The following is a 15,097-nucleotide window of genomic DNA, read 5'->3' on the forward strand; positions in this document are numbered from 1 at the left end:
TGCATTGTCAATCAAAAAATCATACTTTTCTAGTCTAATGGCATTCAAGGGAAAGCCACAATCCCTTGATATGAAAGTACTAAACAGCTCTCTTCAGGGTACACGTGAGAGTCTCTTATTGGCCTTGAAACTAAATTTGCGATTATTTTGTTATGAATAATGACATCACGAGCATCTTTGCAGATTGTATTTTTATTATACCCTGAATTCTTTCTTACTCATTCCCAGGAGTGGGATTACAGAATTAAGGGTTAAATATTTCTGTGATGTTTCTCCAAAGTAATTATATAGAGGTATAAAACCACCAGCGATATATGAATGTTCTTTAACCTCAAATAACATTGGGGCACATGTTTTTCTTTAGGTTTGATTGATCTAATATTCTATAGAGGTAAACCAGTGGCACTTCATCATTTTAGTGTGTATGTTTAAATAAGAGAAAGATACAGTGTCCTTCACTTTTTAAAAATACTTGTTTTCTCTTCATAGGCATTATTTATTTACTTACTATTTTTTTTCTTTTGGCATGTATAGATAATGCGGCATGAGAAAATCCAAAGAGGCACAGTATGATCTGTTCCCAGAGTCCATGGTGGCAGTTGTGGAGCATGTTCACATGTTTTAAACTAAATCTTCTCTGCCATCCAGCCTTAGAAGTTCTATTTTTCCTGATGCCACTGAAGGATTTACCTTGTTTAATAGGACTCAAACAATTTTGGAGAGAGGAACTTTTTAAAAAAGAAAACAAATATAATTTCTCTGGTAACTACGTTAAAGTAGCAGATAAAATCAGTGCTTTGCTTAATAAGAATGATCACCTTTTGATGATTTTCATGGAGATTAATTATTACAAATTTTCTCTTGTTCCTCCCCCATCTATAAAACTTCCACTTTAAAATTTTTCAAACATACAGTGCAAACCTTTTTAATCATTCTCGATTTTTTTCTCTTACTCTCTTGCAACCTAAAACAGAATATTAAAATTAAATATGGCTTTTAAAACACAAGTATTATTTGTCTTGCCTTGCTGCAGAGAACATATCAGGGAGAGAGAATTGCTCTGCTTAGCACTCAGTGTTTTACAAAAACCTCATAGGGAGCACTGGTTTCAGTACAGCACAGAGGGAAAAATGGGTGAGTCAAGCGACAAGATATAGAATCTCCTGAATGAAATCTTTGTAGAATAGTCATTCAAATGCACCAAATATAAACATACTTATTTGAATAAAAGCCAAAGGGTGTATGGAGTCAGGGTGGATTAATTTACTACCAAAGGAAGATTTGAATAAACTGAATAAACCACTTCCTTATATTAATGAATATAAGTTAAAGTTCAGTTTATCCATTGTGCTTTAATCTGTCACAATAATATGATCTGCTTTCAGTAATCCATTTAATTCTATTTGTTGGCACAACTTATTGGTTGCTGCTTTTTCTTTTCTTTGCAGTATATGGGGCCATTTTTGCTTGTCTTTAAATGAAATGTCAAATAGTTGTCATGGAATTTTTCTAGTTGCTAACTTAATGTGTTCAGTTTTGAAATCCAAGTGTTCATTGAAAGGCTTGTCACTGAATCCATTTACCCACTTGGTTTAGAATTGGCCTAAATGTTATTTTATCAGTTATTTCTCTTTCAGTTGAGTGAGCCTTCTCATCACTAAACTTTTAGGCTTATCTTTAAAAGTTTTAAACACTGTGTTTTATTTGTTCTCTAAATTGGTTTCCTTTTTTTCCCAACACTTATTTCTTTATACCTAACTAAACTCATGAATAATATCTATAATAATGATCCCAGAAAGAAAAGTGTATGTCAATAAGTTGAGTATATGAAGATCAAAATAATATTGTGTTAAAACGGCATATTGTTTGCAAGTAAATATATCTGCTCTGGCCATACTGCCAAAAGTCAATTGGAAATATTTTTACTTGTCATAAATTGTTAGGCAGAATTCCATATTCTTATCTTAGCTGATAAACTTTGTTTTGATTTTAGGCTATTTTCTTTCTAAGAGGTCTTATGTAGAGGTCAATGTAGTAATTCATATCACTCAAAATGTGTATAATTTATAGAAAGGTCTGTGGTCTAGAATGATACTGCTGTCCAAAGTGTTCATTGTCTTCTGAGTAGTTTGACATTCATAGAACAAAAAGGGTCCTTTATTCAGGTTTTCTAAAGACAAATTCTAAACAGAAAAACAGTAATAGAGTACTGCCTCTTTATCATGTTCAGAAATTGAAAAAATACATAGCCTCAAAGGAGATATCTTTTAATAAGCAGCATCAGTAATTTCTATTATTGCAAACTGCATGGTTGACTTTTCTCAACTTTAATATTCCAGTTGAAGAAACTGAAATCTTAGCCAAACTGAAATCTTCAGCCAAACCTGTGTTTTAAATGTGCTTTTTGGCTTTACTTTAAAAATAATCTTTTGGAAAAACAATGATAGATCATTGACTAACTAGTGATCCTTTGAAAAATGTTGGTTTGTTGAATTCTGCATTTCCCTTCGTGTGCTTTTTTTCTTTTCTCCTGTCTCTTCTCATTCTGTAGATTCAGATCCAGGACATACAAGTGAAAATTGGGGGGAGAGACTTATATCTTCTTACAGGACATACTCAGGTAATTAGATTATCAGGGGCACCTGTTTAGCCAGTGGTTTCTTTCACATTTACAAGTAATTATTGTACTATAAATAACTTCCTTTCAAACCAGTATATAGATATCTTTGGTTAAATAAGTGAATTTACATGAGTGACACTGAATTTTCCAGTTTTTGTTTGAGGTATCTAGTGCATCATATGCCACATAGTAGTTGTATAGCACAATGTGGGGGGCACCGTTCACATAGAAAACAATATAAAAGTCAGCCCCTTGGCAGTGCAGCAATCCCTATGGAAAGATACCCAAGGTCTTTGATCTCTTTTGCTCTGTACTCCTCACAAGATATACCAAGGCTGGTCTTGATAGACAGTGTTATCTTATGCTTTAATCATGCAGTGGTTTTGTTTGTTTGTTTTTTTAATTTTTGGTTGAACTGTCTTTAGTCTATTGACTTTGCTGCCCATGTTGAATTTAACAGTGGATTAAAACACCAGCTTTCCTGGAGAAATGCCATTACCATTAACTGGGTTGAAACAACTCTATTTGGCTATGGCACCAGGTATAATACTTCATAATTGCTCCAGATAGAAAAATACAGGAGAATATATAAAAATACCATCTAGTATGTGAAAACTAATTAGTTAAGTGTTTTGATTATCCTTTTTAAAAAAAAAAAAATGGGCTTACATTTTTATCTCTTGACTTTTTTGTAATGTAAAATATTATTTAGTCCCTGGGTATCCAAGTGTCCAGCTTTCAGCATATGATATTTAGCTATAAAAACTTGAAAGAAACCTTCTGTTTTGGGTATATTTTTTATTATTTTATAAATTTGTGGGGTTTGGGTGAGGGTGATATAGAACCAAATAATTATTGTTAAAATTATCCTGAAAGCTATTAATTGAACTGATAAGTCTGTAGTATTTGGTTATCAAAATTTGGGGGTGAAGGACATGTTTACAGTCAGCATTAAATTTAAAAGGCCTACACTTACTGTGGAGTTAGGTGTACTTTTCTAAAACAGGACTCCCCAGGGCCTGGGTGTACCTGAAAGAGCTATTTGGGATGAAACTATCCATGATCTGAGTATCAGTGCTGGAAATCAAAAGATACAAACACCTAACTTTTAGAGATATGTATAGATGCTTTAGAACCAGAGAGCAATGGCAGCATTTTTTCTCAGAATTGAAATATACACATTCCAGTTGAGTTATAGCTCCATTGCTACATTCTTTCCACAATCACTGCTTTGTGGGAAAGTATCATAATCTTTAGTTTCTGAGACACTGATTGGATTATGAACCTGTTCCCCAAGAAAGAAATTTTGTCTCTTCTCCTTAATATACTCTACATTTAATTGAGATGTGACAGTGTTGACCTTTCTGTTTATTCTGACAAGTCCTGAAAAGAAAGCATTAATTTTCATAATTATAAGACTGAGACATCTCTATATTTCTCAAGTTCCTCTGAACCTTGAAATAAAGAATGTTGGATTGTTCAAAATCCATTTCTCTGTTTTTCTTTAGTCTTAATTAAGTAAAGCACTTGGATTTTTCTTTCAAAATCTCTTGAGTGGCTCAGGGGAATTTCAAGTCTATAGGAGACTGTGCTAAATGAGCACATGTGTCAGTATGTTTAAATTTTAAAATTCTGACCCATTATTTGGACAAATAAGTACATATTTCAGTTATACTTGAGAAGCACCAAATTTTCTCAAATTTATATGATCATTTTTTATTTATGACAGACCAGGAAACAAGTTCTTCACAGAATAGATCCCAGACAAAGTTTCATTGAATGCTTTAAACTTGAAAAAGCATACTTTGGGATGTATTAATCTAACAAAATTTTGAAGAATGGTATATAGTTATCTCTAATGTAGCTACCAGCATCTGTTTTCTTACCTTCTTTTCCTATCTCATGGAAACCATGAACTCAGACAAATGACTAAGGTAACTCAAAGAAAAAAAAAGTCCAGATTGGATACTAGTATCTAATTTGAATTTTTTGCTTGAATATTTGGAATATGTACAATTACATTCTTTTCCAAAATGTAATCATTATGTCTTTGATCATTTGGCAGTTGAATGCTAAAGTGAATTTATAAGTATCTCATTTTTTCCTGTCAACTCAGTATGTATCACTTTAGAGCATATTCTTTTTAAAACATTGCATGAAAATGCCATTAGGAAAGCAGAAAATCCATTATTTTGCAAATACAAAATTTTCCCCCAAATTTTAGAAAATATTTTAAGGATAGATTCTATGTATATTTTCTTCATTTTGTTTCCTTCAATTACTAGATTTTACTTTTTTAAAAAATTCTTTCTATAAAATTTTTACACTTAAATATTTTAATTTTAAGTAAGAAGTACGTTCATTATATTTAAGGATTTGTTATTTAGATGGAAAATCATTAAAACAACAATTACGGTTCCTCGTTAAATATGAGAGAACCAAAGCATACAGAACATTATTCAAAGAAAGTAAATGTTTCAGGAAAAAAATGGGCTCCTCTTAAAAACCTGTTAAGGACTTTTAATTAACACATTTAGTAAGTTAGGTGAAATACTCTGCTGAAACTGGATTTATACTAAATCAGGCCATTAATGATTAATTTCTCATTTCATTAATGAGAAGTTTGAAAATAAAAGAATATATTAGAACTATTAAAGGCTGACTTAAGTAAATCTTGAAGTTTTTTGTTTTTGTTATGTAAAATACCAATACAGTGGACATTTTGGAGCTATCGAAGTTTGAGTGTGATTTGTGGGCAGCAGAATTTAAATATTCTGATCTCTTAATTTTTCTAGACCATTAGGATGCCAGCCATTGTATCCTGATTAAGTGGTGCACTGCAAGAATTACTACTTTAAGTTCTTATGCCTTAAATAATAATATTTAATAATATTTAAATAATATCAAACTATTACTGGTTTTTTGAAACTTGATAGATGCATAAATCCTTATTATCTCCTAGCGTAATCTACTCGCTGGCCCCATCTGCCTTAAAAAAAATGCAATATTGACTACTGAGCCTTCCCTTCTTCCATTTTTGCTGTGTTTTACACTTATTTTTAAAATTTACTTATTTATCTTTGTAGCCTATCTTTTCAGGGACCCTCAAACCTGGATCAGTAAATCTCAGATATTTATATAGGATTTCCCAAGAAGTAGATGCCTAGACAGTTAACAAGCAGACCCTCTGCATTAGCTCTCACCTGAATTATCTCCCAGAGAAGTCCTACAAGATAGATGCCTGCATCTTGTTGACTTACAGAATCCAGTTCCATCTGAAATTCCTGGGACTTGATGGGGAATGCTGGCTGTACTGCCAAAAGATTTCCCAAATAGCTCAACCTAAGTAAGAGCTGGCTTTTTGATGGATCAAATCTCTTTGAGAAAAATTCTTAAGACATTTTGGATCTTTGCAGAATCTCTGTTAAACACCCCCACCTACCTACACACACACAGAATCTTTAATTTGCTCAGTTTTAGCTTTGATTAATATCATTCCGTGTTCAACTATCCTGTGTCTGGAATAAAGTGATCCTTTGCTTTTTTACAATAATTACTTTGTGTGATGAGACTTGTCTTAAATACTTACCTTGTTAGAAGATTGTACAAATCATCAGTGGAATTAGGGAAGTAATTTGAAGGAACATTGCTGTAAGGACTTAGCAATAATTAAGAATAAAATTATGATGAATGAAAGAAGTTTCAAAGATAAAATACTAAGGAATGTTTGAAATACTATTGAAGAAGTTAAATTTTAAAAGAACAAATCATTAAATATACAAATTTTATTAGGAATGAATTTCCAAATGTTCTTAATTTTCAGAAAACAGTAGAATTAATAATATATTTTTTTCAAAGCATTCAGGAAGAAAACTGCATATATAATAAAAGTCTAGTGCTCTTTTGTCAACATATTGCTGGTCTGTATATTACACATGTTTCTCATACACGTGTATAGCATCTGTTTGTTTTTTTTTAGAGTTTTCCTGTGTTTTGTTTTTCAGCGCTTACATTTCTTTCAAATTCTTACATATTTATTAATAATTCCAGAGAAAGAAGGTCCAGAAAAGAAGAAAACAAAAAAGGAAGCTGGAAATAAGAAGTCCACACCAGTTAGCATTCTTTTTGGTTATCCACTCTCTGAGCGGAAGCAGATGGCACTTCTCATGCAGATGACAGCAAGAGACAACAGTCCAGGTGACATCAATTTGAGTACATGTGTATTTTTAGTTTTACTCAGACTCTCTACCCTTAACAGTTAACTACTTTAAACTTTTGATTTTACATTTTTCTTGGATTTAATAAAAATTTCTTACAACACGTTTGTAATTTTACATTTATTTGCGTGATAATTGTCTATTTGTGTATCTTCCACCAGATAAGGATCTATACTAGAGCAGGGATCTTTGCACTTAGCGGACATTCAGAAAATATATGTCAACTAAAATGGGTAATTTAGAAATGGCCAGTCGACTTGAGAAATCCATTGTAGCACTGTGTGCTTTCACCTTACTAAAAAACCTTTTACCACAGTTTCTGTAAAGCTGCTTCTAGCTTTATAGTTTACTTTTAAGTTTGCTAGCACCCTGCTGATAAAGTGGTAATCTTACCACATGAGTACTTCTAGAAGCAATAGTGTAATCCATGTTTTTTTGTTTGAGATCTAAATTATTTTAAAAGGAAAACATGTCTGCAGCATACTATGTAAATTTATCTTGTATTTCATTGCACATTTCCAATTAAGGTGGTGTACTACATGTATGTGGGGGTGAGTTACTCCTATACTGTGCCCTCCAAAAATAATTAGATGGGTTACAGCAGAACCAAAACAACAAGGGAACAAAACCACCCAACCCGCTAATTAATTAAAGGAGCTATAAAAAGGTAGATAAAATCCATATAGCTGGGCTGAGATGGTAATTACTATTGGGCATTGAATGCATTCTGGCAACAACACAAAAAAATTTTAAGTTGTACAGTTCTGACTGATAAAATAAATCAGTTTTGTCTAGAGAAAAAAAAATTGGCTCTGAATTCAAGGCATCTTTATATAAGATTTTGGGTAATGTAACAGAGCCTGTTGAAATGCATTGAAAAGGACAGTTGACTCTAGTGAGGTTTTCTCATATTGGCTCTTTTTTTAAAAAAAACTATGACAACATGGTAAAATTCTTAGAGTTTCTTTGTATTATAGTTTCCATAAAATCATGATCTGTCTGGTATTTTTTACTAATAAACACGTTTTAGGTCTTCCTGCTTTTTTAAGTAAGAGCATGTTGTTTGGGGTTATTCTCCTACCTTTCCACTCACAATTTCTGAAAGACTATAGCCAAATTAAAGATGTTATACATTGTTAAAACTTTAAATGTTCCTATAAAATGTTGACCTTGTGTCGGATTTAATAGAAGACTTTTATTTTTTTAATTTTTTAATTTTTCTGAGAGAGCAAGCATGCGTGAGCCTGGGTTGGGGGGCAGGGAGCGGGGCAGAGGGAGAGAGAGAATCTTAAGCAGGCTCCACGCCCAGCAATGGGCTTGATCTCATGACCCTGAGATCATGACCTGAGCCACAAGAGTTGGACACTTAACCAACTGAGCCACACAGGCACCCCGAGAAGACTTTTGCTTTCAAAACTCATTTTCTTAATACCAGGAACCTCCATTCTTAGACTAAATTAAAAGACAAAAGGTAGGGGTGCCTGGGTGGCTTAGTCATTAAGCATCTGCCTTCGGCTCAGGTCATGATCCCAGGGTCCTGGGATCGAGCCCCGCATCGGGCTCTCTGCTCCACGGGAAGCCTGCTTCTCCCTCTCCACTCCCCACTGCTTGTGTTCCCTCTCTTGCTGTGTGTCTGTCTCTGTTAAATAAATAAATAAAATCTAAAAAAAAAAAACCAAAAAGTTAATCTTGCCTCATCGCTAGTATTTCTTCTAGAAATTTTCTAGGCATAAACATGCAAACATATACCTTTTGTTGTAGTTTGTATTTCTTGTTTTGTGTGTGTGTGTTTTAAGTAAACTCTACCCCCAACATGGAGCTTGAACTCCACAACCCCGAGATCAAGAGTCACGTGATCTACCAATTGAGCCACCCAGGCGCCCTGTGTTGTTTGTGTTTTTAAAATACAAATAAGATCACACTATAATGCAGTTGATTCTTTCATTTAAGGATTTTTAGCCAACTTTATTATATGTTGAACTAGAGTGGAAAGCTTTTGAAATACAGAGTTGGTTGCCAAAATATAAACATACTTGCAGTTTAGGGTTCATTATTTTATCCATTACATAATTAATTTTCCATGTTTATATTATGTTTACCCTGATTGCCGTTATGGACAATACTATTATGTATGGGAATATTACTTTGAAATGGCTAATAAAATTTTGTATGAATTAATTCCTTGCAAGTTGTATGAAATAAAAAGTATGTCATTTCGTTTTTAAGTTGAACAGCTAATTTTCTTAATAAATAATTTGACTATAAAGATCATAGTAAAATTCATGGGGTACCTGGGTGGCTCAGTTGGTTAAGCATCTGACTTCAGCTCAAGTCATGATCTCGGGGTCCTGGGATCAAGCCCTGTGTCAGGCTCCACACTCAGCAGGGAGCCTGCTTCTCCCTCTGCCCTTCCCCCTACTCCCCTGCTCGTGCTCTCTCTCTCTCAAATAAATAAGATCTTTAAAAAAAAAAAAAAGGATTATAGTAAAATTCATTTATTCATTTAACAAATACTGCATGAGTACCACCATGTGCCAAGAAGTCTTCTAAACAGTTGAGAAACAGTAATGAATAAGGTAGACAACTGTCCTTGCACTTACGGAGTTGTACATTATAGAAGTACAGATAGGAAACTGTTACTGATGCAATGTACATTAAAATCCAAAATGTAAATTTTAAACTTTTTTCTTATTGAGGAAAGAATGATAGTACTTTAGTGCTCTAATCATATCAGTTTGCAAGAAAATTACGTGATGCTGGAAATTTATTTTCCATAGACTTTTTTTCTCTTAGAATAGTTGTTTCTTTTAAATAGTTGTGAATTTTCAGAATTAATTATTAACACTATACATATGTCTGGAATCCTTAACTGATTGAGAAAACTATTATGTGTTTTGTTTTCTTTTGTTTCCAGTAGTTCTGAAATTGGGACAAGAGGGAAAACTTTGGGCATCATCTTATTTAATTTTTTTGTTTTTGGTATGGAGATCAGAACAAAAAAAAGGATGAGAATCAAAGCAAAGCAGAAAAAATTCTCTTTTATCAGCCCCCTTTTTAAAGGCCTTCCGAGGCTTTCCTTATTTCTTATACATCTTAAGCTTCATTTTTATGCTAAAATCATCCATGACCTCAATTTGCACTTAATATCAGAATAGAACTCTAATACTTTGAGTTAAAAGTATGAACTCAAGCCTTCAATGTCATTTCATCTAGGTGCTGGAATAATAGAATAACATGACATGAAAAATACATTGTTGGTTTTTTTTGTAGTTTATCAAATTACTCATTGAGCAAACACTTTTAGGGCCTATACTTGATATTTTGTTATCACTTTAAGCCAATTTTATGAATTGACAGAATAAAACATTTTTTCTAAATTTACTCATGCAATATTTGATAACCCTAAAGGAAGACCTACTCCATATATTTGGTTAAATTATTAATATATCATCTAAACCAAGTTTTGGAGTGTTAGGGTGAGAAGATATTCCCCCATTCCAGGAAATTGCACATTACAAACCTTTCAATGAATATAGAAAATATCAGCCTTAGAACTTTTGTTAATTTCTTTTTTTTCTTACAGATTCCACACCAAATCATCCATCACAAACAACACCAGCCCAGAAGAAAACTCCCAGTTCCTCATCTCGACAAAAAGATAAAGTTAATAAAAGAAATGAACGTGGTGAAACTCCTTTACACATGGCAGCTATTCGAGGAGATGTGAAACAAGTCAAAGAATTAATAAGTTTAGGGGCAAATGTGAATGTGAAAGATTTTGCAGGTAAGATTAGTAATTAAAGACTAACGCTCAGGAACTCAAATCTATCATCTAGACAGATTTCTTGTTAAAATATAATGTGTATTCCTGTATTCCTCTTGCTGAAACAAAAGTGTTCTAAAAGTGTATTTTACTACAAAATTCTTTCAGACTGTGTACATAAAACCCTGATCCTCTGCTGAAAATTCCAAGTCAAGAACTACTCAAATTTTTAAATATTAAACTTCTATTTTAGTTGACATATTACCATAAAATTCTTTATCCAATTTAGGCTCTATTCTAGATGAATTAGAGTTATATAAAGTTTTCAAAGTGTTAATTCATTCATAAGTCTTTCAAGAACATTTATTCAGTTGAGCATGAGGACTTTAACAATGGTGGTGTTTCATTTTAATTACTCAAATACCATACTAGTACATTCTTACTGTAAAGAATTCAAACAGTAAAAGCATGTAGGGAACAATATAGAGATTCCCTTTAGTTTCACATACTACAATATAGTTTCTTTTTTTGCCACAAAACTATTGTCAACAATTTCAAGGTTATCCTTTCTGTGCATTTTTATTATATATGTAAAATGAACATTTATTCGTAAATAGGCTTTTTAAAAAAATTAAGTCATCCCATCTGTATTATCAGTCTGTAGTTCTACAACCTGCCTTTTTAATCTCTTACAGACATTTCTGTCGGTACATACAGGTAGTTCTATTTTTTTCATTTCAACAGCTGCGTATCATTCCGTAGTATAGATTCCATGGACAATACTTTAGTGAACACTCCTATAGAAATAAGTGTATAGGGGCGCCGGGGTGGCTCAGATGGTTAAGTGGTCTGCCTTTGGCTCAGGTCCTGGGATCGAGCCCCACATCATCGGGCTCCTAACTCAGCAGGGAGTCTGCTTGCTTCCCCTTCTGTCTCTCCCCCTGCTCATGCTCTCTTGTCTCTCTCTCAAATGAATACATCTTTAAAAAGAAAGAAAGAAGTGTATAGTTACAGAAGGATTTCAGAATTTCAGAATGGAACTGTTAAGGGGATACATATTTAAAATTTTTGTAAATACAGTCAAGTGGCCCCCCCCAAAAAAATCTTTTATCAATTTACACTACCATCAAGAGTATATAAAAGAGCCCTTTTCCTCACATCTTCACTGAAACTGGATATTATCAATTTAATTATTAACAATCTGACAAATGAAAAAAAGGCCTTATTTGGATTTTCTTAATCAGTAATGACAGCAAATATTTTTTCTAGTGCATACTATATATTTATGGTATATTTGTGACTTGCCAGATGGAGTCTTTTGCCCATTTTTCTTATGGCAGTATTATTAATACGTAAGAGCCCTTTGCTTAATGTAGGTTTTGATTCTCTATCAAATATGTAAATGTTTGAATTTTCATGTCAATGTTGTTTATTGTACTAAAGTTTTAATTTTTTATGTAATATCGGTTAATCTTTTTGTTCATGGATTCTTCGACTTTTTTTTAAGAAGGCCTTCTCTGTTCCTATATTATAAAACTATATCCCTTATTTTCTCATTTCCAAACTTTGTTTTTGTTTTGCTATTATGTGGAGCCCTATTAGAATACACCTGGAATTTATTTCTCTATTTGGAGTGGAAAAGAGGACAATGAACAGGGTCTGCTTTAAAGAATGAAACTTAAAATACATAACATCCATTCTAGAAGAAAACTTGGTGTTATATATCAGAAACCAAAAAGTACTTTGCTCTAACGATTCCACTTCTAAAGACTTACCTTAAATATTTAGTCATGGCTATGCATGAAGATTTAGTTGTAAGGATATTTGTTGCAGCATTGTTTTTAATATTTTAAAAACTGGAAATAATCTGAGGTGCCTGGGTGGCTCAGTTGGTTAAGCATCTGCCTACAGGTCAGGTCATGATCCCAGGGTCCTGGGATCGATCCCCATATCAGGCTCCCTGCTCCGTGGGGAGCCTGCTTCTCCCTCCCCCACCCCCACCTCACCACTCGCCCAGCTTGTGTGCTCTCTCTCTCTCTCGAATAAATAAATAAAATCTTTAAAAAAAATTAGAAATAATCTAAATGCCCAGTAATAGGATCTTGCTTAAATAAATTATGGTATATCAATCAGTGTTATACTGTGTTATAGAAAAGTATAATGACATGGAAGATTATTTTCACTGCAGTAAGTAGAAGAGGGTTAAACAGCTTTCCCAGTTTCATTTTAAAATTATAAATCTAGTGGTGCCTAGGTGGCTAGGTCAGTTGAGTGTCCAGCTCCTGATCTCAGCCCAGGTCTTGATCCTCAGGATCATGAGTTCAAGCCCCATGTTGGGCTCCACACTGGGCATGGAGCCTACCTTAAAAAAAAAAAAAAAATTATTATAAATCTAAGAGGGAGAGAAGTTAGGATTTATACTAGAGTCTTCAAATTACTACATCTGGGTGGTGGAATTATGGGTGATGCTTCTTTTCTGCTTTGTATTTTTTGTTTTCTAATTTTTCTTTCATGAACGTGTAACTTTTTTCATCACCAAAGTTACTGCAATGGTAAATTTATATTCGTTAAAGTAGTATTAAGTCTGGAAAGATGAAAACCCTTAAACATGGGGGGTTTTGTTTATTGAAATCCCCTAACAAGCTTATTAATATTTTTATGTCCTTCTGTTCTTTTTCCATAGTTTAGATGATTATTAAAAATTACAGCAAGTTTATATTGGATAAGCTTAAATGTTTAATATTTTGGTAAAATAATTTAGCCCCAGTGGAAATAATGTTAACATAAATGAACTGTCTGTAGAATTGGTAGTGTTCTTAGGTATTTATTTCCACTAACTTGTTCATCATTCCTTTTTCCTTCTGTGCTATGTGCATTAGAATCAGTATATCTCACATGGCTATGTATATAAAAAGTACATATTTTGAATTAGTACATATATGTTAAATTAATATTCTAACTTTAGGCTGGACACCATTGCATGAAGCTTGCAACGTTGGATATTATGATGTTGCTAAGATACTTATAGCAGCTGGAGCAGATGTTAATACACAAGGATTAGATGATGACACTCCACTCCATGATTCTGCTAGCAGTGGGCACAGAGATGTAAGTATGATAGAAAAATCAATATACATTTGCAAAATATTAATTCATCCCAGAGTCATTTATTTCACTTTTTAGTCATACCATCTCATTTCCTATTTCGCTCGATGCCTGGTCAACTCATCTATGTTTTATTTTCCCTTTTTTCTGCCTTCTAATTGCTAATTCCTATCATAGTCAGATTTAGCATTATCTTTTCATAAAATCTATGTAACTTGACAATTAAACAGGTTGGCAAAATTTTTATTGCGAGGCCTTCTACTGTCAGATAACAAGATACAGTGGTTGAAGCAGATTTTACTTAAAGTAAAAATTTTACTGAGTCCCCCTGCCTATATATTTTTTAGACTTATTAATATTTAATGATCTCTTGCTATACAACCTTCATTCCTGAATTTTAGCAGACATTATTTATTTAATATATTCAGATGACTTGTGTATAGTACTAAAACATAATCAAATATGATTATATATGCTTACAAACTAATGGCATCTTTGAACATCATGTTTAATTTGTTTTGATATAATTTTATGAACTATGGTAGGTTTTAAATCCATTTGCATTTTCAGTGTTTGACAAGTTGATATCAAAGCTAAACCCATCTTTGTTGTAATGAAGCTCATGTTTTAAGTGTGTTTAATGCTTAAATTGCATTGCAGTAATCTGCATGCAATGAGAACACATCAGCCTGGGGCACTGTTAGCAGTGGTTCTAAAGCAGGATTTTGTTTTCAAATAAATAGGTTTTCTCTTTACATAGTTTTTACTTTTGTCAAAGAATATTTGGACATAGTTTAGAAAGTTAAAAAGTACTATTCAGCTTCTAAAGATAACTGTAGGCTCCCTCCCGTTCTTCCCTATTTCCCAGTATCTTTCGCCAAAAGCAATTATTGTAGGTGTTTCTTCTAGTAGTTACCTCTGTATTTCTAACAAGATGAAACTGTCTTGCTTTTTAATTTTTAGTTATTATTTATTGACCTCCTGCAAAGGATTTTATTGCTGCCCAGAGACTCACAGAATCTATAGTATCTAGTCTGTACTAGTCTATACTGTACTTTCTATAATTGTATTTTCTTTTTTGGATTTTTTATTACCTGGGTTAACACATTCTTGTTCTTTTTTTTTTTGTTATTTAGTTTTTCCATGCACCTATTTTTGTTCTTTCCTCTCTCTGACATAACTCTAAAATGCCTCTAAGGTACAGCACATTGATCAGGTTACTGTTTTTGAGAAATACCTGTGGGATTTCTCATATCCCTGTATATAAGGTATCTTGTATCCTGATCTAATTGGGACTAGTTGCTCTCTACATCCTGTAGCATAGATGCTATCCTGGAATATTGCTTTACCGTTAATCCCATGCGGGATTCTCAGTCTCTCCATGAAATTTCC

General features: G+C 33.0%; 1 protein-coding gene across 7 annotated transcripts in view; it reads left to right on the plus strand.

Annotated features, from left to right (window-relative positions):
* The window catches only part of ANKRD12 (ankyrin repeat domain 12), a 125,251-nt gene that overhangs the window by 51,289 nt on the left and 58,865 nt on the right, over nucleotides 1–15,097 (plus strand). For 6 of the 7 annotated variants that reach the window (XM_081802560.1, XM_006742408.3, XM_031038059.2 and 3 more), the window contains 4 exons: nucleotides 2,552–2,620; nucleotides 6,671–6,817; nucleotides 10,421–10,621; nucleotides 13,566–13,708. In XM_081802560.1, coding sequence (XP_081658686.1) covers nucleotides 2,552–2,620; nucleotides 6,671–6,817; nucleotides 10,421–10,621; nucleotides 13,566–13,708 — 560 coding nt within the window. The remainder of the gene's footprint in view (nucleotides 1–2,551; nucleotides 2,621–6,670; nucleotides 6,818–10,420; nucleotides 10,622–13,565; nucleotides 13,709–15,097) is intronic. The other variant, XM_031038060.2, reaches the window with a different exon arrangement.

Source organism: Leptonychotes weddellii, chromosome 13 (assembly GCF_054177405.1).
Source record: "Leptonychotes weddellii isolate Sample4059 chromosome 13, ASM5417740v2, whole genome shotgun sequence".
In the NCBI taxonomy this organism is placed as follows: domain Eukaryota; kingdom Metazoa; phylum Chordata; class Mammalia; order Carnivora; family Phocidae; genus Leptonychotes; species Leptonychotes weddellii.